Source organism: Daktulosphaira vitifoliae, unplaced genomic scaffold, assembly GCF_025091365.1.
Source record: "Daktulosphaira vitifoliae isolate Bord-2020 unplaced genomic scaffold, ASM2509136v1 Scaffold_2, whole genome shotgun sequence".
Taxonomy (NCBI): Eukaryota; Metazoa; Arthropoda; class Insecta; order Hemiptera; family Phylloxeridae; genus Daktulosphaira; species Daktulosphaira vitifoliae.
In genome coordinates, this window is record NW_026099573.1 from 14,078,182 (window position 1) to 14,100,365 (window position 22,184).

Consider the following 22,184-nt stretch of genomic DNA (forward strand, 5'->3'; position numbering starts at 1 on the left):
ATCTGCTAGTTCCTTAATTATATCCTGATTAAGTTAAAGTATGTCGAATGCAAAAGGGATTATTAAAAAATATTATTTCTAAAGTTAAAAATGTAAAATATAAAGTCAAGAATTTTAACAGAAAAATAGTATATGGTAGCTATTTTCAACGTGAAGACAAAATAAAGTCCGACATTTTTTTTCCATAATAAAGTATATTACATAAGCTTTAATTTAAGATATATATAAAAGTGTAAGTATTTCCAGAACACTTTCAAAAGTTAAGTTGAAAAAGTTAATTTTTTTTGAAAAAGTTGTCATTTTATATCCCCCTGTGGGCAGGTAAAGGGTCAGATTTATAAAAAAAACATACCAAATAATAGTTAAAGACATCAAGCATCTATAAAAAAAAGAAATATATTAATCGATACATCTTTCAAAAAGTTATAGCATTATATAGTTAAAAATAAAAAAAAAGAATTTTTTTACAAAAATCGTATTTTAGCTTCGATACAAAGCCGAGAAGGTATTAATTTTTGAAAATGTTCCGGAAATACTGCGTCCTTTAACTCTTCGTTAGTCACCTTAACGATTAGAATAATCTTAGTCACCCGGGGTAATATAATACCCCATACTTTAAATTAATTATTTCATAGAATTTATTTTTATTTTTTGCTAATATATTTTGAGTATATGTATAATTGATATTTTAATAGCTGAATGCTATATTTTTAAAATATTTCACGATTAGGAGTTGAATATGGTTTTACCTCCAAACAATAGAAAACGTTTTTAATATGGCTGGGGTATTAAAATACCCCGTGGTGATTAACGAAGGGTTAAACTTATGTCAAATTAAAGCTTATTTTACATACTATAAAATGAAAAAAAAAAATTTGTCCCAACACCTTATCTTCGTTGTGCAAACGGCTACCGTAGTTAAAAAAACACTATTTTTGTGTTAAAATTTTCGATTTTAAATTTTCAAATTAAAAATGCTATAACTTTTAGAAAAATGTAATTATCAGCACAAATTTTTGTTTCTGAATACATTATAAGTACATCTTTCATTTGAAATACTTTTTATTAAAATTGGACAATTTCCCCTTATAAAGAGGGCGTTCAAAACTTGAAAAATTGTATAAAATATTTCATATCATTTGGTATGTCATATCATATCATATTTAATTTGGTTTATGATTTCATAGAAAACTCAATATTTATTTTAGAAAAAATTCTGGCATGATAGTTTATATATTAAATGTAAGGTTGAATTGATAGAAAGTAAAGAAAAGAGCTTATGAAATGATAGATGAAAAATTTGCACCATTCAATACCTGTAATACCTTCTCTAGTGTTCTTATTACTTATTTAGAAATAATAAATCTTAAAAGTACAAGAGTTTAAAATAGTTTTAGGTGAAATGACCTCAAGCATTGAATTATGCAATAGAGGTCCTGGGTTATTTTATTATTCTAAATCGTGGTGTAAATCAGTGAATCAATCAATCGCGTCTTTATTGTTATGGGTGACAAATAAGAGATAATTAAGCTCTTAGCCATAATAAGGTTGTAAAAATTCTATTAAATCATTATAAGGTAAAACCTAAACCGATAGTTATGAATGACGCTAAGAAGATGAGAATGATAGCTAGATATGTGCTTTTTACTCTTTTTCTACCCAGAGGAAGAATTCAAAAGTTTGAAATTAAATTTTGAAAATATTCCTGAAATACTCATGACTTTATTTTTTATGTCTGTAACTACTTTTTCACAACCATACGTTCAACCACCCCACTTAATGTGATTTTCAGTTTATTGTATTTTAATATAAGATGCATAGCTCACAATGTTATAATAGCGAGTGTACAACAGTGTAAAATTTTCGACAGATAAATTATTTGTTTGTATTAAATCGATACTAATTATAAATAATATGTGATATCGTAAGAAAATTTTTGAATATAAATTTATACCTAAAAATTAATTTAGCGAGAATTAGAAGAAAAATATAAATTTATTAATAAATAGAAATGAATAAATTATTTTTAAATATTTATTCACATGTTAAATTTTTATTTATTCATTTTAAGGGAACTAATAGTAATATTATTTACTTAAATGTAATTATATGAGTTCAACTTAATAATAATCTAAAAATTTAAAAAAATGTTCGATATCATAAATAGTATTTTTTTAAATTCTAAACTACGTTTAAAGTAAAGACATAAAATAATTTAAAGAAAGATATTTTCTTATCCCACTGTGCTGGGGTTTTTTTTTTATGTCTTATATAGGGGGCGTTCAAAACTTGAAACATTGTATAAAAAATAGAATTTTTTCAACTGAACTTTTGGAAATGTTCCGGAAATACTGTGTCCTTTAAACAAATATCAAATCAAAGGTTATGTCATATACTATAAAATGAAAAAAAAAGTTGTCCCGACACCTTATCTTCTATATGCAAATGGCTGTCGAAAATTTAAAAAAAAATGTAATGTTTGCGATAAAAATCACTTTCTATCGGGATGTTTTTTGTACTTAAACTGCCATAACTTTTTTAAATATTAACAAATCAAAATAATATTTTTTTATATTGAAACCTTAGGTAATTTCCTTTCATTTGATATAATTTTTTTTTTGAAAATCTAACACTTATTCTACTCACAGGGGGATTTAAAATAGCAACTTTTTTACAAAAACTAACTTTTTCAACTTAACTTTTGAAAATGTTCCGGAAATACTGTGTCCTTTAAACATATGTCAAATTAAAGCTTATGTCATGTACTATAAAATTTTAAAAAAAAATTTTTCCTGACTACCTATCTTCGATGCGCAAATGGCTACCGTATTCAAAAATATGCTATTTTTGTATTAAAATTCTGGGTTTTATATTTTATTTTATTTTAAAATATCTTATTAGGGGAATAAACTGACTTTCATGAATATTATATAATTTCATTGACATAGAATAAAGTTCATAAGACATATGAAATTAAACTTATTTAAATTTTTTTGCTTTTTTAAAGTCGAAGTTCGAAAATCCGCCTGTGGCAATTAATATTTTGCATTTTTTTGAGTTAGAAAAAAATGTTCAAATCATTTGATATTTATCTTATTTAGATTCAATAACTTCAATAAATATAAAGGATACTATTACTATAGTCTCCCCTGGTGAGAAGAAATTTATATTCATGTTAATATTATTATAATATGTGGTTCTTTTTGTGTCTACGATTTATTTTGTCAACCGTCACCAGACCTACTTTTTTTAATGATACGTCAAATGATTACAATTCGTATTTAGTTTAAATTATTACTCTTAAAAATCGAAAAAATATTCCTTATTCAAATAAAAAGCTTTTTTCATACAAACAATTTGTTTTGAAACTACAGCCTTTTAAAAACTACTTTTTAATTCTAAGATATTAATGTATTAACACTTTGGTGATAACACTTAGGTGGGTAAACCGAATCAAGACAATTTGGTATGAGGTGCGCACAATGGACCAACAGGTCTGAGTGCATGGGCATTATGTCCACCTCGATAATAACTAAAACTAACTAACTAATTCTAAGATAAAAAAAAAAAGGGAAAGAAAATAAAACCCAATATTTTGGACTATATGTTAATTATTTTTTATTAATTTACAATAAAATATAAACAAACACGGTTTTTTACAGAAAAACATAAACTAAAAGACAAATTAATACTTAATCTAGGTTTATCTCAATTACTTAACCAATTATAAAATGGGTAGTTAAATTAGCAATCAATAGTACATATATTTTTTTTAATACATTAAAAATATAAAAGAACCGACCTATAGCCGTCTTGCCTTGCAACTCAATATGTTCCGTGAATGGTAAAAAATGTAATAGGTGCCGTTTGTGTATATGATTTTGCTATGTCCGTTACCGACCAAGCCAAGTAACAACAAAAATCAATAAAAAAAACACATTCATACATCAGCCCGCGCCGATGATGGTGCAAATGCAACTGGTCCATAGACATAGACACGCACGATGTTGTCGGTGTTGACAATAGCGCCACCGAAACCGGTGGTGCGTGTCTTAGTCCTCAAAACAGAATCACGACGGAACATTCTCCCGCCTTTGAAAGCTCCATGCTTTCGAACTTTAAAAGAGCATCCATCCTTTGAAGGAAACAGCACCAACTTAATGAGCACACTTATTTGCCGCGAATACAGGTTCGAATAATAAAAACTTAACTATCATTGATATAAATTTGAAGTAACAAATATACAGTATTTAATTATATACACAAAAAAAAATCTTAACTATGTAAAACATTATAACTTATATCTAAAAGTTAATTATAAGAAAAGGAAATGGGAATTTATAAGGATATGCCGCGTCCCCCTTTAAACGGGTAATTTCGTTACTTTTACGACCAGTCGTTTGATATGACCGTCGATGGTCCGGATGGTAACGACACGGACAACCGCGTCTGAACTGGGATGAACTTCTGTAATGCGCCCGAGTTGCCATGACATTGGTGCGCGATTGGGGCATGGACTGCGACCATATCTCCGATGGCCAAATTGTCTGTTTGTTTATACCATTTCTTGCGCCCTTGTAATGTTTGCAAGTACTCACGACTCCAACGATGCCAAAATGATTGAAGGGCCTGACGAATGAGCTGCCACCGATTGAGGCGATTTGTGGAAATATNGATGAGCTGCCACCGATTGAGACGGTTTGTGGAAGTATCTGTCAGGTCCCCTTCTGGTAAGGCTAGTATCGGTTGTCCAATTAAAAAATGTCCTGGATTGAGAGCCTCCATATCGTTCGGGTCGTTATATATTGGCTGTAAAGGTCGAGAGTTTAAAACATCTTCAATTCTGACAAAAAATGTTGTCAGTTCTTCCATTGTATAAATTTGTGAACCTATGACCTTTTTTAAATGTGTATTTGTGCTTTTGATTGTCGCTTCCCATATACCGCCAAAGTGTGGTGCTCCCGGCGGATTAAAATGCCATTCACATGGAACACGGACGGAGAACGCTTGACGAAATTCTTCGTTATTAAATAGTGCCCTAATTTGTTTTGCAGCACCCAGATAATTAGTGTCAAAATCTGTGTAGAAATTAACGGGAATGCCACGGTGTGCTACAAATCGATCGAGTGCTGATGGAAATGCCTCTGTTGAGATATCCGTCACGAGTTCTAAATGTACAGCCTTCACTGCCATACATACGAAGTGAGCTAAATATGCCTTTTGAGTACGGGCTCCGCGTCGACGCCCTTCTTTTACTATAAAAGGACCTCCATAATCCATACCCACGTTATAAAATGGACGATTTACTGTGACTCTAGAAGTCGGAAGGTCAGCCATGAAAGGTTGAGGATGAGTCGCCCAATATTTCGTGCATGGCACACATGAATAAACCACCCGTCGTACGGCTGGTCGACCTGATATTATCCAGTACCGCCGGTTAATCATCACCAAAACTACTCCAGCACCACCGTGTAATAATAATCAATGATAATGCTGGATAATGAGATATAATAGAATTTTGCTTTGTTATTTATTAAAAATTTTTTATGGTAAAATGTTGACGTCTATACACTTTTCAGAATTTTCTTCACTTCTCCTTTGTATACTAATTACCATCAATTTATACAAATATTGTTCGAAATTCGACTTGATTGAAGCAAGTTTTTTCAGAGTATTTAATTCTGTATACGATTTCATCCAAACCGACTAACTAAACTTGAGAACCTTATTATGTTTGATGCGAAGCTGTCAAGATATTAATTGTACTATGTTTTTTTTCGTGTCTGTAATTGTTTGAACGGAATGCTCAGTAATACTCGTACGGGTTAGTTAACGTTCGTTTCGTTGTCTATGATCATGCTGAAGAAAGAAATAGGGAGTGGACGGTATATGCGATTGAGGATGGTACTTACATTAAATAAAAGTTTAAGGATTGCAAAACAAGGATTATATATTAAAATAGAAAGAAATATAAAAAATTATAAAATTGTGGATAGGGGGTCACTTAATACTAAAATGGCCGACAAGGCAGCTATTGTCAAAATAGATAAAATATAATATAATTAATACAAACAATTAAAGACTTAACTGTGTTACATGCAATAGATGAATGATGGTTGGATAAAATATATAGCGCACATACAAACGGAGTTACTTTTTATGTACACGAAAGACGCACAATGCGATAGACTGTTATAGAAATTTTATGACCACAGCCAATCACAAGAGTGATAAATGTATTGAAACGACTATGAGCTAGGTGTACCATAGAACCACGTCGTAGCAAGAGCCAATAATCGTGGCGAGAACACAAAATTCACAAAAGGACCTACAGTAATTCGATATACAACGATTGCGTACGTGAGCATACAGAATAATGATTCTCTCGCACAACCGGTGGTGGTTGTGCGAGTGTCATTATCAGTTATGTAATGAAACAAAATAGAAGTTTCGAGAATATTCGAGAAACTTCTAGAATAATTTTTCCACATAAATAATTATCAATTTTAAATACTTTTCTGACTGACAATTATTTTATTACTTTTTACAAATATATCGCTCATTTGGAGCAATGTTTACATTAATGTTAATTTTTTTAGTTACCATAAGCGTATTTGTGGCGTCAAACGGACGACAGGATAAAATAGTTAAATTCTTAAGAAAAACTAGCTTCTCTTCATCACCTTACCAACTAGTTTAATATAAACTGGCTAAGAAAATTAGCACACCAGTTCACTCTCAGTTCATTCTCACTCATTATACCCGCATACTCTTATTCTTTCATATTAAAGTTAATAATGTAAAATTCATGTTGCTTTTATTAACCTTAATTATAAGTCTTACACATTTGTTAAAATAATTAATTCAAATCATAAATATAAACTCAGTATGCTGCTCCTCATATCGGTATTTTTATTTATTTAAATTAACTTAAAATATCGATGTCAACAAGGAACACCACAATTTATCATCTATCTACGAGTCCACCTATCAAGGTAAGTGAAGTCGTAAGACATGCACTATATATATATGTAATATTAAGAAACCCAGCACAGAAGGTTAGAAGACCTTAAAGACAAAATAAAGTCCAAAATTTTTTTTTTCCATAATAAAGTGCATTACATTAGCTTTAATTTAAGATATATAGAAAAGTGTCAGACTTTCCGGAACACTTTCAAAATTTAAGTTGAAAAAGTAAATTTTTTGTGAAAAAGTAGTCATTTTGATTCCCCCCCTGTAGGCAGGTAAAAAGTCAGATTTATAAAAAAAATATACCAAATGATAGGTAAAGACATCATGCATCTATAAAAAAAAATAATTATAATGATCCATACATCTTTCAAAAAGTTGTCATTTTTAATCCCCCCCCGTGGGCAAATTAACCTTGAGATTGAATACTGCAGAAGAAAAACTATTTGGATATACAGTTAGGATAGAAAAATGCGTCAAATATAAATAATTCTATTTTTATTAACAGGCTATAATTAAAAGTGTTTTTGAACATTGTTTATTAATTTGGGATAATTTTTTCTTAGTTAATAGAAAAATGTTGGGCAACATTTCTTTTTGGCTTGTCTTCTCTGACTTAATAAATATGAAATTCAGCATTTTCATTTTTTATAAAAATGTGTCCTGAAATTATGAATACTTATACAAAAACTAAAATGGTTTTTTGCTAAATCTCAGTTTCATTAAAGAACTTAATTAATTAATTGATATATACCTCATAAAAAGTCAAAAAACAATTAAATACAGAAGAGTAGAATAATTAGATAATTAATAAAAATTTAGTGTGGAAGCGATGTCCCCAATTTAATAGATTTATAATTTTAATTGTGTGAATTAAAAATTTCTTACATTATATTGTTATATTTAATTATTAATTATTGTCAATATAAGATATTTCAAATAAGTAAGTAAATAAATAAGTAATTAGATGTTCTATATTTTTACTTGACAACTGTACTTCAAATTTCTGATCGTATTATTGACAGAGAAAATATAATATAATTTTGCTTTGTTATTTATTAAAAAATTTTTAATAAATTTAATTTAAAGTTAAATTCTTAAGAAAAACTAGCTTCTCTTCATCACCTTACCAACTAGTTTAATATAAACTGGCTAGGAAAATTAGCACATGAGTTAATATGTAAAAAAAATCGAACTTTTCTGATAAATGTACTGTAAATAGTAATTATAAAATTTCCTGATAGCATATTAATTTTAACAATTTCATTTTTTTCTATTTAATATGAAACCATAATTTATAAACCATAAATTTAAAATATTTTATTTTTTATTAATATTTAATATATTTAACATGTAAGTTGAGCTAAAAGTTATGGTAATAAATTAATTTTTTTTATTAAAACTTTCACTTTTAAGGACAAAAAAAAGTAGGTTAAAATGATTACTTTTAATATATAAAAATAAAAATCAATAATAATTTGAACACAATTAATTTTAAAAATTATGTAATATATAATTTAAAAAATTACTAATCTGGGTATAATTAAGGAAATGTTGCTTTTGTAATTATCCATCATTTTTTTAGAATTAAACACAATCTACAGATTTGCATCGAAGCGTTTCTTATGATAGTGATTTTAATCACTGTCAGATTAAATCTATACTGGACCCAACTATGCACGTCCCCACTATACCGCGATCTCACTGTGCTGGGTTTTTTTTTATTAAAACGACTAAAACATTTTTAAAAATGAATGAATCAAAATAAATTTATTTTATATAAAAACCCTAAGTATATATCTATCGTTGAATATAATTTTGTTTAATTTGACCCTTTACTTGCCTACAGGGGGATTTAAAATAGCAACTTTTTCACAAAAGTCAATTTTTCCAAAAAAAACTTTCAAACGGTGATGTGAACATAGGTGATAAACAAGTTAAATACGAATACAACTCTTTGATTATAGATGATGTTGATTACCCTTTAACACTCCATCTAACATGTCTACTACAATACAACAATAATGACTTGGAGACGTTTAAACCAATATTTGAAGGGACATAGGTTCATTTTTTTTTTATCAATACGAAAGTTGGTTTACAACTTCAATTCTCCATTCAAACCGGTTACTCGCCTTTTATTTAAGTTCCTTCAAGGTTTTGACTCTTGCATCACACTTAATTTGTCCTATATAAGAGTTTCGGGAACGTCCTGTAATTTTCTTTCTATCTGTCATACCCTCTAATATTATATTATGCAACTGTCGTAATATACTTGTCACTACCATAACATAGGATATTTATACATTATATTCTTTGAAGAACATGATCCTTTTCTAACAAATAACATTTAACAAACACTCCCTGTTTAGTTATACAATATATAATATTATAATAATATATATGATTCTATCATAAAATGATTAGTAGTCACTTTTAGAAATCATTCCTTCCGAGAGGAAATCTATAAATTATTTTTGTCATCTTTGTTATTTTAGTTTTAATATTAATGCATTGTATTAGTCCTGGTCTTATTGCAAAAACTATGTTAATATTATATATAAATGTAAAAATTATTTATATTCTATTCATCTGTAATAATCACTGTATTTTATGATTATTTGTCAAATAAACAGTTATACTTTAAGAATTAGACAATGATGATTTTAGGGGGTATAAAATATTATAAAAAGGCGAAGCAAACCCTTATTCCTCACTGTTCATTNTAAAAAGGTGAAGCAAACCCTTATTCCTCACTGTTCATTTCGTTCTCTGGATACATAAAGATACGTGGATATTGCGATCATCATTGTCGAAGTTCTTACGTGCTTAATATATGAACCAAAAACTTGAATTTGTGTTATTTTATTTATCATTTTATTAATATTATCACTGAAGTTAATATAACAATTGAAGAATAATTATCAGGTAAGATTTTTAAATTTATAAGAATATTTGTATTGTCATTTTATAACCCTTGAAATACACCCCGAATCAAAAGTAACTCTAACTCTAATCCTCACTTTAATTCACTCAACAATATAAAATCTTTCAATCTTTTTCTTTTATTAATTTTTAAGTTATGACACAACTCTTCTCAGTGTCTCAGGGCACCTCCAACCATTTTCCAGCGTATTGCTCTAATCGCATCTATAATTTTGTGATTTTCTCCCACAGCTCTAAACACTTCTTCATTTGTTTTTCGCTCGATCCAACTTATCTATATGCCTCCAACACCACATCTAGAAATTTTCTAATTTTTTCTTTTTGGTATCATTTATTATCCAAGTTTCACATCCATATGTTGCAACATTCCATACATATGTTTTTATAAGTCTCTTCTTGATATTGAGATGTAACTTTATTGAAGTGAGCAACTTATGTTTTTTTACTAAAGGTAGCTTTTACTAATGTTATGCGTTGTTTTATCTCGCGGACGCTCTTACCAACAGATGTAATTTTGATCCCTAGGTATACCATTTCCTCTACTTGCTCCAGTTTATGACTATCTATGTATACATTAGCGTTTACTTTAATTTCTTCAACTACACGTTATATGTCACACACTCTGCTCTCTGGGTTCGTTTAACACAAAATTTTTGTGACTTTTTGAGTTGTATATTCTAGTCATAAATCAATATTTTTAATAGAATTTTAATTTTAAATAATATTATTCTTTAGTAATAAATTTTTATTATATTTTTTTATTTTATTAATGAATGAAATAAAGTCGAATCTCACATAATTTTTAACATTTGTTAAGTAAATTTAACAATTTAAAAGATTTTAATGATATTAAAATACATATATAGGGCTTTATTAAATCATAACATCGAAGAAATTAAAAAAATGTAAAATGGTATTTATTTTACCTATAAAAAATAATATATTAGTTCACTAAAATATAAATCGTAGTCAGTTTTAACAAAATCTTCACAAATTTGTATTAAATCTGAACTTAAATTAAGAAATATTAAATTATGATAAATATTTTCATATGAACGTGTTAATTCATATAGTGTTAACAATTTTTTTTCAGGAACACAATAGTAATTAAAAAATTTATTGAATTTATTATGTGATAATAAGCGGGTCACAATTAATCGCTTTTGACGTATCGTGTCCAAAAATTCTATTACATTTGTTGCATTAGTTTCAGCATTTAAAGAAATATTAAGGCTTTTTAAAATATTGTTATATTCTGATGCAATTTTCACTACAATTTTAAAACATGATTGCGATTTCATCATGTAATCCCCAATGGACGCTTTTTTAAACAAGGCCAAAATTTCTAATAAACCATTGATCATAGTTGTAACTGCAGGGAATGTACTTTTCAAGGAATTTACACAAGTAATCAAGTTGTCATAATGTTCATTTTTCTGTTCTGATATGCATACATGTTGTATAGCACCTAAAAAGTCAGTAACGTATCTTAATAATTCACTATACCTACACCTAAATATGTGTGCAACTTCTTGCTTTTTTTTAAAGAAATTGTTTAGATTTTCTGCATCATACAGTATTTCATTTAAATCTTTAATTTGATCGTTCACCAAAATTTTCGTATTAATTAACAATTGACTATTATCCACGTTAATTATTGTATTTATAACTTTGACTGCGAGATCTTCAGATGAGTCATCATATAATGGTGATACAAGTCTATGAATACAAAAATACAAAATAAAGAGTTAATGATTAATTAGAATAAAATCTATGGATATTTCCAAAAGGTATTTTGTCAATTGTACCAATATTTCTATAAATATATATAAAAGTAGCAATAATAGCGTGCCATGAAGTTCTAAAATTCGACCATGTTGTAGTCATGTTTGAGTTATCTGTGAAGTTGATGCCATGTGTAATATAGCAAAATTGGTAAATAAACGTTACCAAACGAACTTTTAATGATATAAAAAATAGCGGTTAAAATTGAAGATTATAATTTATAAAGTTGTTTGTGTAAAAGTATTAACACAAATTTTATATTTTAAAATACCTACTAGCGTTGTACAAAGTTGTAAAATTAATTATGTTTAAAAGTAATTAATACAAGATGATAAAGCCTAATATTCGTAATGAACATTTAGCAATGGTGCATAAACTCCATATGGTGTCGGCTTCAACTAGTTGTAAGGTGAATATGGCAGACGGCTTTTTAGTGTTAGTATATATCTTTGGTTGAACATGACTCCGTATAATAGATCATTCCCAAATAATTAATAGTTTTGGTTCATTAAAAATGTAAATTACAGCGAATCTAGAAAGTGCATGTTCTCAAGATGTCAAGTTATATGGAACGCTTGGGAGAAAACGCTAGTCAGTTATACAATAAAATAAATTGAAGAGTTGTAGAATTGTTCGCCTATTAAAGATGTAGAACCTACATTGTATTTGACTTTAATTATTTTACGGTATTAAACATTGAAATACGTATTGAGAAAAGGACAGAAGAAAACACTATCTTTTCGTGATTACTATAATTTGGAGGTGTGTAACTTTTTTCATGAAAATGACTTATACTTTTGAATGAGAGTGATAAGTAATAATTGCCTTAGCAAATTTCTTATCATGGTATTAATGCCAAGGTTGTAAATTATCGTAATCACGAAAAAATAGTGTTTCATCTGTCCTTTTCTCAATACGTATTTCAATGTTTAATACCGTAAAATAATACATGAAAATTCAAATTTTCACAAACTTCAAAATGCTACAGAATATTTACTACTGAATATTAATAAGATATTTTTTTACTAAAATTTTTCTTAAATTCTACTCTACAAAATAGCTATCTTAGATTTTTTTTTTACATTTTATTTAAAATTTAAAAATAATTAATATTTTTAATAAAATGTAAAAAAATTAATTATTGAGATATAGCTATAGACCTAACGTATAACTATTATTTAAAAAAAAAATCAACTAAAAATATTAACTGGATCAAAAGTTATTTAAGTTGTCAGTGAGTGCTGGGCCACTCTGTATATATATATATATATTGTAAAATAAGAGTAATGTACATGTTTCTTCTTTAAACAAAGAGTGATTAAAGAAGTATAATTTGAATAACATGGATGAATTTACAAAATAACATTCTACAAAAATAATAAATTTATTAATGAAATATTATATAATAAAAATTGATCACTTGTGGCTAGTTAATTAAGTAAAATTAAAACTATATTAAAAATATTATTAATTTAAAAAAAACTAAAAAATATTAAACTCAAAAGCCACAAAAAAATTAATGAAAAGTCGCGGATACGTATTTCGGAAACAATGTTACCATTATCAACGCTAAACACATACTGACACCCCGACTAGAAAAAACTCCCTTATATACCCCTAGTGACCTTATCACCTAGTGACGTTATCACTAAGTAATATTATCACATTTTGCCAGTTTACACAAGTTTAATAATGAATTTTTCAGTGGGCCAAGATCCCAATTAATTAAATTGTTTTTATTTTTAAACATTTCTATTGCTTCTCTGATATTAAGTTCTTTGTAATTATTTACGTTTTTAATTAGTTTTATGGTTTTAATAGAGTGATTATGTGTCAATAAATGTTCAGCCACTGGAGATTTCTCAATTTCTTGATTTTTAATATTTCTTAAGTGCTCTTTAAACCTGACCCCTATATTTCTTTTTGTTTGTCCTACGTAACATTTATTACAACTTTCACATTGTATTTTATAAATGCCTGATTTCCCCCCTTCATCTACCTTATCTTTAGGGTTACCTAATAAATCTCTTAAATTATTACTCTTAGATGTTACCAAAGTAATACCAAAATTCTTAAATATTTTAGTTAATCCATTTGAGATGCCCGGATAAAATAAAATTGGTGATCTAATTACTTTTTGTTCCCCCTCGCTGGAGAGTGTACTAGCTGCCCTCCTTTCTTTTTTCCACTTTTGTTTTCGGACTAATTTCAAAATTATGTTTTCGTTATACCCATTAAATTTAGCTATTTCTTTTATAACCACCAATTCTTTATCATAATCTATTTTATTCATCGGAATATTAATTAATCTGTAAACCATACTATTAAAAGCTGACAATTTGTGTTGCCAGGTGTGGTTCGATGTGTTCGGAATGTATCTGAACGTGTGTGTGTTTTTCCGATAAATTTCAAAATTTAGTTCCCCCTCTGTTCTTTTAACTAATAAATCCAAAAAAGGCAATTTTCCCTCTATTTCTTGTTCATATGTAAATTTAATCGATGGGTAAAAAGAATTTAAATGTTGTATGAAAACCCCCATATTAAAATCTTTATTTATAACTGCAAAAATATCATCGACATACCTAACCCAAATTTTTGGAAAATCACCATAAGTGTATTTTAAATTTGTTTCAAACCTACTCATAAAAAGTTCTGCTAAAAATGGTGATAGCGGATTTCCCATTGCTGTGCCCTCAGTTTGCTCATAAAATTTATTTTGAAACTGAAAAACATTTTGACTCATACATAACTTTGTTAAATTAATAAGCTCATTTATTTTATCCTGTTCAATGTTTTGGTCCTTTAGCCAGTCTTTAAGAAAATCAATTGTTATATTTATTGGAATATTCGGAAATAAGGCAACTACGTCAAAAGAAATTAACCTGTCATTATTTTGAATGGTATAACTAGATAATTGTTTAACTAAATCAATATTATTTTTAACTGAAAAACTATCGAATTTTTTGAAAGATGAAAATACCCTTACTAGGTGTTTAGCCAAATTGTAAGTCGGAGCATTAATATTCGACACAATAGGTCTCATAGTACTTCCTGGCTTATGTATTTTTGGCAAAGCATATAGTTTAGGTATTTGAGGGTTTGAAATTTTAATGAAAAACCTGAACTTTTCTTCGATTATTAATTTTGAACTATTTATGACGTTTGTAGCCTCCCTTATCATTTTACTTAATGGATTCTTTTTAATTTCTTTATAAGGACCCTCTTGAATCATTCTTGATACTCTTTCATAATAATCTTCTTTTTTTAGTATTACAACAGAATTCCCCTTATCTGCCTTTAAATAAAAACAGTTTTTATTTTTTAAGTCTTTTATGAGTCGTGAATGTTTTTCATTTTTTCCTAAACCCCCTTTATTTATAACAGAATTTTTTTGTAGAAAATTTAAACACTCCCTTCTTGCTAAGTCTTGATTATTAAAATCAACACTTTTAACCCCCATTTCAATGCCTACTAGTAGATCTTCCATTGGAAATTTTTTTGGTAAAAAACTTGTTTTAAGACCCAACTTAAGTATTTCAGTTTCTTCAACGGAAAAAACAATGTTTGTGTAATTTTTAACTAAATCGTCCCCCCAGTTTTTAGAAAATGAAACTACCGGACTCTTATTAAAATTATCTATTTGACCCTTATTTTTGTATTCTGAAAGTAAATTTTGAAATTTTTTATTTAACTTTTCTTTTTTTGTTTTAAATTTATGTTCAACCACTTGGTACATCTTCAGCTCGAAGATGTCCCACTGTGATTGACTCAAAAAATTAGAAAGTTTTAAATGTAATTGATAAGCCCCCATTTCTAATCTACTTCTATTGCGATAATGATTTATTATTTCTAACTTAAGAAATTTCTCCTGAGCGAAATTTATTGACTTGTAAAAATTAATATTATTATTGTTTGACTTACTTGGTAANCGATGAATAAAATAGATTATGATAAAGAATTGGTGGTTATAAAAGAAATAGCTAAATTTAATGGGTATAACGAAAACATAATTTTGAAATTAGTCCGAAAACAAAAGTGGAAAAAAGAAAGGAGGGCAGCTAGTACACTCTCCAGCGAGGGGGAACAAAAAGTAATTAGATCACCAATTTTATTTTATCCGGGCATCTCAAATGGATTAACTAAAATATTTAAGAATTTTGGTATTACTTTGGTAACATCTAAGAGTAATAATTTAAGAGATTTATTAGGTAACCCTAAAGATAAGGTAGATGAAGGGGGGAAATCAGGCATTTATAAAATACAATGTGAAAGTTGTAATAAATGTTACGTAGGACAAACAAAAAGAAATATAGGGGTCAGGTTTAAAGAGCACTTAAGAAATATTAAAAATCAAGAAATTGAGAAATCTCCAGTGGCTGAACATTTATTGACACATAATCACTCTATTAAAACCATAAAACTAATTAAAAACGTAAATAATTACAAAGAACTTAATATCAGAGAAGCAATAGAAATGTTTAAAAATAAAAACAATTTAATTAATTGGGATCTTGGCCCACTGAAAAATTCATTATTAAACTTGTGTAAACTGGCAAAATGTGATAATATTACTTAGTGATAACGTCACTAGGTGATAAGGTCACTAGGGGTATATAAGGGAGTTTTTTCTAGTCGGGGTGTCAGTATGTGTTTAGCGTTGATAATGGTAACATTGTTTCCGAAATACGTATCCGCGACTTTTCATTAATTTTTTTGTGGCTTTTGAGTTTAATATTTTTAATATTTTTTAGTTTTTTTAAATTAATAATATTTTTAATATAGTTTTAATTTTACTTAATGAAATATTATTTAAAAATAATAATATACTTTACCCTGGTGTTGTCGGATGTAGTAAGTTATGAAAACCAAAATTGATGTACTCGAGCTTGAATGCTTCATCATAAAATACTTTGAGATTATTACATACTTGGACATAATCTAAACAGGAAATTGAATAGTTATCGTGTTTCATCGCATCATCATTTTTTAATTCATCTTGAAAACTATAGTACTTATTGTTTGTAATAGAAGTAAATGAAATTATCGAAGATATAATGTTATGAAAACTTTTAACATCTTCAAAATCCTTAATAACCATNTTTTTGACATTTTCAATATCCTCAATAACCATCTCAACTTTAGGATTACCGTTGTTATCGATGTACTCAAGTATGTCCAATTTTCTATTCGATTGAATGCCATCATTAATAAAAGAAATTTCATCAATAATATTTATTTTTTTTTCATACTTATTAAATACGTAATTCATATGTAAATTACTAAAGAATTGTATGACATTATTAATATTTTCAAATAGAGTCTTTGAACTTTCTAATGCATCATTAAGTGTAATTAAGCATTCAGTAAGATCATGAAATTGGTTTTTTAAATGATAGTTATCACAATATTGCAGTATTAAACCAATATTTTTAATGAAAATTTCTATAACAATTGTATATCTACAGATAAGTAATTCATTAATAGCATCATATATTCTAGGCAAATTATTGACATTTAGATGTAGACTTAAGTTTCCAAGAAAGTTTGGAATGGAATCTGAATTTAGCGTTAAACCGTCTGTTAAGTGTTGCATTGAAGAATCTTCGCCTGGAAATAGAACATATTTGATTACTTCTAATAAATATTCAACATAATCGCTTTCATCCACGAGTCTATAGCTAGTTGTATCGATTTGATTTATCCAAAATATGAAAAAAGTGAAATAGTATATTTTTATGAACATTTTATAGTCAATTGAAAATATAGAAAACAAAATTTAGAATAACTTATTTGTTAGATTCATATTAGTTAGAATTTATACATATTTTATACAATTAAAGATGTATATTGACTAAAGTTTAGTTTATTTTATCTACTATTTGCAAAGTTGTTTTAAAATTAAAATATTTGTTTAAGTGTTTTTGGAAGAGTTCTAGATATTTGCGAGTTAACATTTTATTTTAAAATTCTGTCACATATACAAAATTATTCAATTTTTCAAGTTAAATAATTTGGGAATGAATATTCTTAAAATATTTATATCAGCAATTTAATTATTAATATTTGTACAATTCATAATAATATAAGTGCAGTATGCATGAATAAAATATTCTTTAAAAAGAAAATCATATTTTTAAATATTTTAATTGCAAGGTTTCAGCCAAACCACAGGACCTACTAATTACCTACTAGTTAGGAAAACATTGGAGAGTGACTTAATAGCCGAGCCAAACGAGAATAGTTCTCTTTAACGGAGCTACTTGGTTTTGAGTTAAAAAAAAAAACAAATATTAATGTTGATACGATCACATTTGCATGTGCCCATATCTCTGTCTCCCATAACATCGTCGTACCGTTTAATAGACATATATATATATAATTAACACAGTGGCATACAGCAATACTAACAGGAGGGCGGACTGCACACATAAACACTTTTTGCAATTCACGACCAATGTGCCATAATAAGATATCCTTATCGACAGTTGACATTTTACCATCTTCGCGATCACTACTTTTGCCTGATAATTAACTTAACTTCGCTACCCCGTATATTATAGTGTGTGTGTGTGTGTGTGTGTCGCCGTCAGCTCCCTGTTGGATTATAACATCTCTAGGTGTCCAGCAGGTTGTATTATCCATTTAATATTTCAATTGCTTAATAAATATTTATTTATATCGTTGTTAACCTAAAGTGTTATATATATATATTGTAGTGCGACCCTTGGTAGTTCCTCTAAGGGAATATAAATTAAATAGGAAACTTCAGTACCTAAGGTAAATATAGTCTGGCCAGCTATCCCCCGTTGGTCCCTTAGAATACTGTCGACGGGCATTTAGGCTAAACCCCTACATATGTTTTTATAAGTCTCTTCTTGATATTGAGATGTAACATTATTGAAGTGAGCAACTTATGTTTTTTTACTAAAGGTAGCTAATGTTATGCGTTGTTTTATCTCGCGGACGCTCTTACCAACAGATGTAATTTTGATCCCTAGGTATACCATTTCCTCNATGAAAAATGTTGGGCAACATTTCTTTTTGGCTTGTCTTCTCTGACTTAATAAATATGAAATTCAGCATTTTCATTTTTTATAAAAATGTGTCCTGAAATTATGAATACTTATACAAAAACTAAAATGGTTTTTTGCTAAATCTCAGTTTCATTAAAGAACTTAATTAATTAATTGATATATACCTCATAAAAAGTCAAAAAACAATTAAATACAGAAGAGTAGAATAATTAGATAATTAATAAAAATTTAGTGTGGAAGCGATGTCCCCAATTTAATAGATTTATAATTTTAATTGTGTGAATTAAAAATTTCTTACATTATATTGTTATATTTAATTATTAATTATTGTCAATATAAGATATTTCAAATAAGTAAGTAAATAAATAAGTAATTAGATGTTCTATATTTTTACTTGACAACTGTACTTCAAATTTCTGATCGTATTATTGACAGAGAAAATATAATATAATTTTGCTTTGTTATTTATTAAAAAATTTTTAATAAATTTAATTTAAAGTTAAATTCTTAAGAAAAACTAGCTTCTCTTCATCACCTTACCAACTAGTTTAATATAAACTGGCTAGGAAAATTAGCACATGAGTTAATATGTAAAAAAAATCGAACTTTTCTGATAAATGTACTGTAAATAGTAATTATAAAATTTCCTGATAGCATATTAATTTTAACAATTTCATTTTTTTCTATTTAATATGAAACCATAATTTATAAACCATAAATTTAAAATATTTTATTTTTTATTAATATTTAATATATTTAACATGTAAGTTGAGCTAAAAGTTATGGTAATAAATTAATTTTTTTTATTAAAACTTTCACTTTTAAGGACAAAAAAAAGTAGGTTAAAATGATTACTTTTAATATATAAAAATAAAAATCAATAATAATTTGAACACAATTAATTTTAAAAATTATGTAATATATAATTTAAAAAATTACTAATCTGGGTATAATTAAGGAAATGTTGCTTTTGTAATTATCCATCATTTTTTTAGAATTAAACACAATCTACAGATTTGCATCGAAGCGTTTCTTATGATAGTGATTTTAATCACTGTCAGATTAAATCTATACTGGACCCAACTATGCACGTCCCCACTATACCGCGATCTCACTGTGCTGGGTTTTTTTTTATTAAAACGACTAAAACATTTTTAAAAATGAATGAATCAAAATAAATTTATTTTATATAAAAACCCTAAGTATATATCTATCGTTGAATATAATTTTGTTTAATTTGACCCTTTACTTGCCTACAGGGGGATTTAAAATAGCAACTTTTTCACAAAAGTCAATTTTTCCAAAAAAAACTTTCAAACGGTGATGTGAACATAGGTGATAAACAAGTTAAATACGAATACAACTCTTTGATTATAGATGATGTTGATTACCCTTTAACACTCCATCTAACATGTCTACTACAATACAACAATAATGACTTGGAGACGTTTAAACCAATATTTGAAGGGACATAGGTTCATTTTTTTTTTATCAATACGAAAGTTGGTTTACAACTTCAATTCTCCATTCAAACCGGTTACTCGCCTTTTATTTAAGTTCCTTCAAGGTTTTGACTCTTGCATCACACTTAATTTGTCCTATATAAGAGTTTCGGGAACGTCCTGTAATTTTCTTTCTATCTGTCATACCCTCTAATATTATATTATGCAACTGTCGTAATATACTTGTCACTACCATAACATAGGATATTTATACATTATATTCTTTGAAGAACATGATCCTTTTCTAACAAATAACATTTAACAAACACTCCCTGTTTAGTTATACAATATATAATATTATAATAATATATATGATTCTATCATAAAATGATTAGTAGTCACTTTTAGAAATCATTCCTTCCGAGAGGAAATCTATAAATTATTTTTGTCATCTTTGTTATTTTAGTTTTAATATTAATGCATTGTATTAGTCCTGGTCTTATTGCAAAAACTATGTTAATATTATATATAAATGTAAAAATTATTTATATTCTATTCATCTGTAATAATCACTGTATTTTATGATTATTTGTCAAATAAACAGTTATACTTTAAGAATTAGACAATGATGATTTTAGGGGGTATAAAATATTATAAAAAGGCGAAGCAAACCCTTATTCCTCACTGTTCATTTCGTTCTCTGGATACATAAAGATACGTGGATATTGCGATCATCATTGTCGAAGTTCTTACGTGCATAATATATGAACCAAAAACTTGAATTTGTGTTATTTTATTTATCATTTTATTAATATTATCACTGAAGTTAATATAACAATTGAAGAATAATTATCAGGTAAGATTTTTAAATTTATAAGAATATTTGTATTGTCATTTTATAACCCTTGAAATACACCCCGAATCAAAAGTAACTCTAACTCTAATCCTCACTTTAATTCACTCAACAATATAAAATCTTTCAATCTTTTTCTTTTATTAATTTTTAAGTTATGACACAACTCTTCTCAGTGTCTCAGGGCACCTCCAACCATTTTCCAGCGTATTGCTCTAATCGCATCTATAATTTTGTGATTTTCTCCCACAGCTCTAAACACTTCTTCATTTGTTTTTCGCTCGATCCAACTTATCTATATGCCTCCAACACCACATCTAGAAATTTTCTAATTTTTTCTTTTTGGTATCATTTATTATCCAAGTTTCACATCCATATGTTGCAACATTCCATACATATGTTTTTATAAGTCTCTTCTTGATATTGAGATGTAACTTTATTGAAGTGAGCAACTTATGTTTTTTTACTAAAGGTAGCTTTTACTAATGTTATGCGTTGTTTTATCTCGCGGACGCTCTTACCAACAGATGTAATTTTGATCCCTAGGTATACCATTTCCTCTACTTGCTCCAGTTTATGACTATCTATGTATACATTAGCGTTTACTTTAATTTCTTCAACTACACGTTATATGTCACACACTCTGCTCTCTGGGTTCGTTTAACACAAAATTTTTGTGACTTTTTGAGTTGTATATTCTAGTCATAAATCAATATTTTTAATAGAATTTTAATTTTAAATAATATTATTCTTTAGTAATAAATTTTTATTATATTTTTTTATTTTATTAATGAATGAAATAAAGTCGAATCTCACATAATTTTTAACATTTGTTAAGTAAATTTAACAATTTAAAAGATTTTAATGATATTAAAATACATATATAGGGCTTTATTAAATCATAACANGACTGATGATAATGGATTTTTGGTGTACCGGGAAAAGAATATAAAAAAACAGAAAGAAAAATCTAAAATTCGTTGGTGGAAATTGAAAGGGGAAAATGAAAAAGAGTTTGTCAAGACGGTAAAGGAGAGGACAGTATGAAATGTTCAAGGAGATATAAATGATGTGTGGAATAGATTTGATAGTTGTGTTAAGAATATTACAAAGGAGATTGTTGATGAGAGTAGGAGTAGAATGCCAGGTAACAAA

At 27.5% G+C, this 22,184-nt stretch overlaps 2 protein-coding genes across 2 annotated transcripts; both read right to left on the bottom strand.

The window, feature by feature from the left end:
• Nucleotides 1-4,386: 4,386 nt before the first annotated feature.
• On the bottom strand, nucleotides 4,387-5,337 carry LOC126897988 (uncharacterized). Its single transcript, XM_050671938.1, has one exon. It carries the CDS (start codon nucleotides 5,335-5,337, stop codon nucleotides 4,387-4,389), a length of 951 nt encoding a protein of 316 aa, XP_050527895.1.
• Nucleotides 5,338-10,719: 5,382 nt separating this feature from the next.
• LOC126900069 (uncharacterized) lies at nucleotides 10,720-17,514 on the bottom strand. Its single transcript, XM_050675505.1, has 3 exons — nucleotides 16,800-17,514; nucleotides 16,533-16,766; nucleotides 10,720-11,634 (listed from the first exon to the last, which is right to left on the bottom strand). The coding sequence occupies exons 1-3, from the start codon at nucleotides 17,441-17,443 to the stop codon at nucleotides 10,842-10,844; spliced, it is 1,671 nt and encodes a 556-aa protein (XP_050531462.1). The 5' UTR covers nucleotides 17,444-17,514; the 3' UTR covers nucleotides 10,720-10,841.
• Between the last annotated feature and the right edge of the window lie 4,670 nt (nucleotides 17,515-22,184).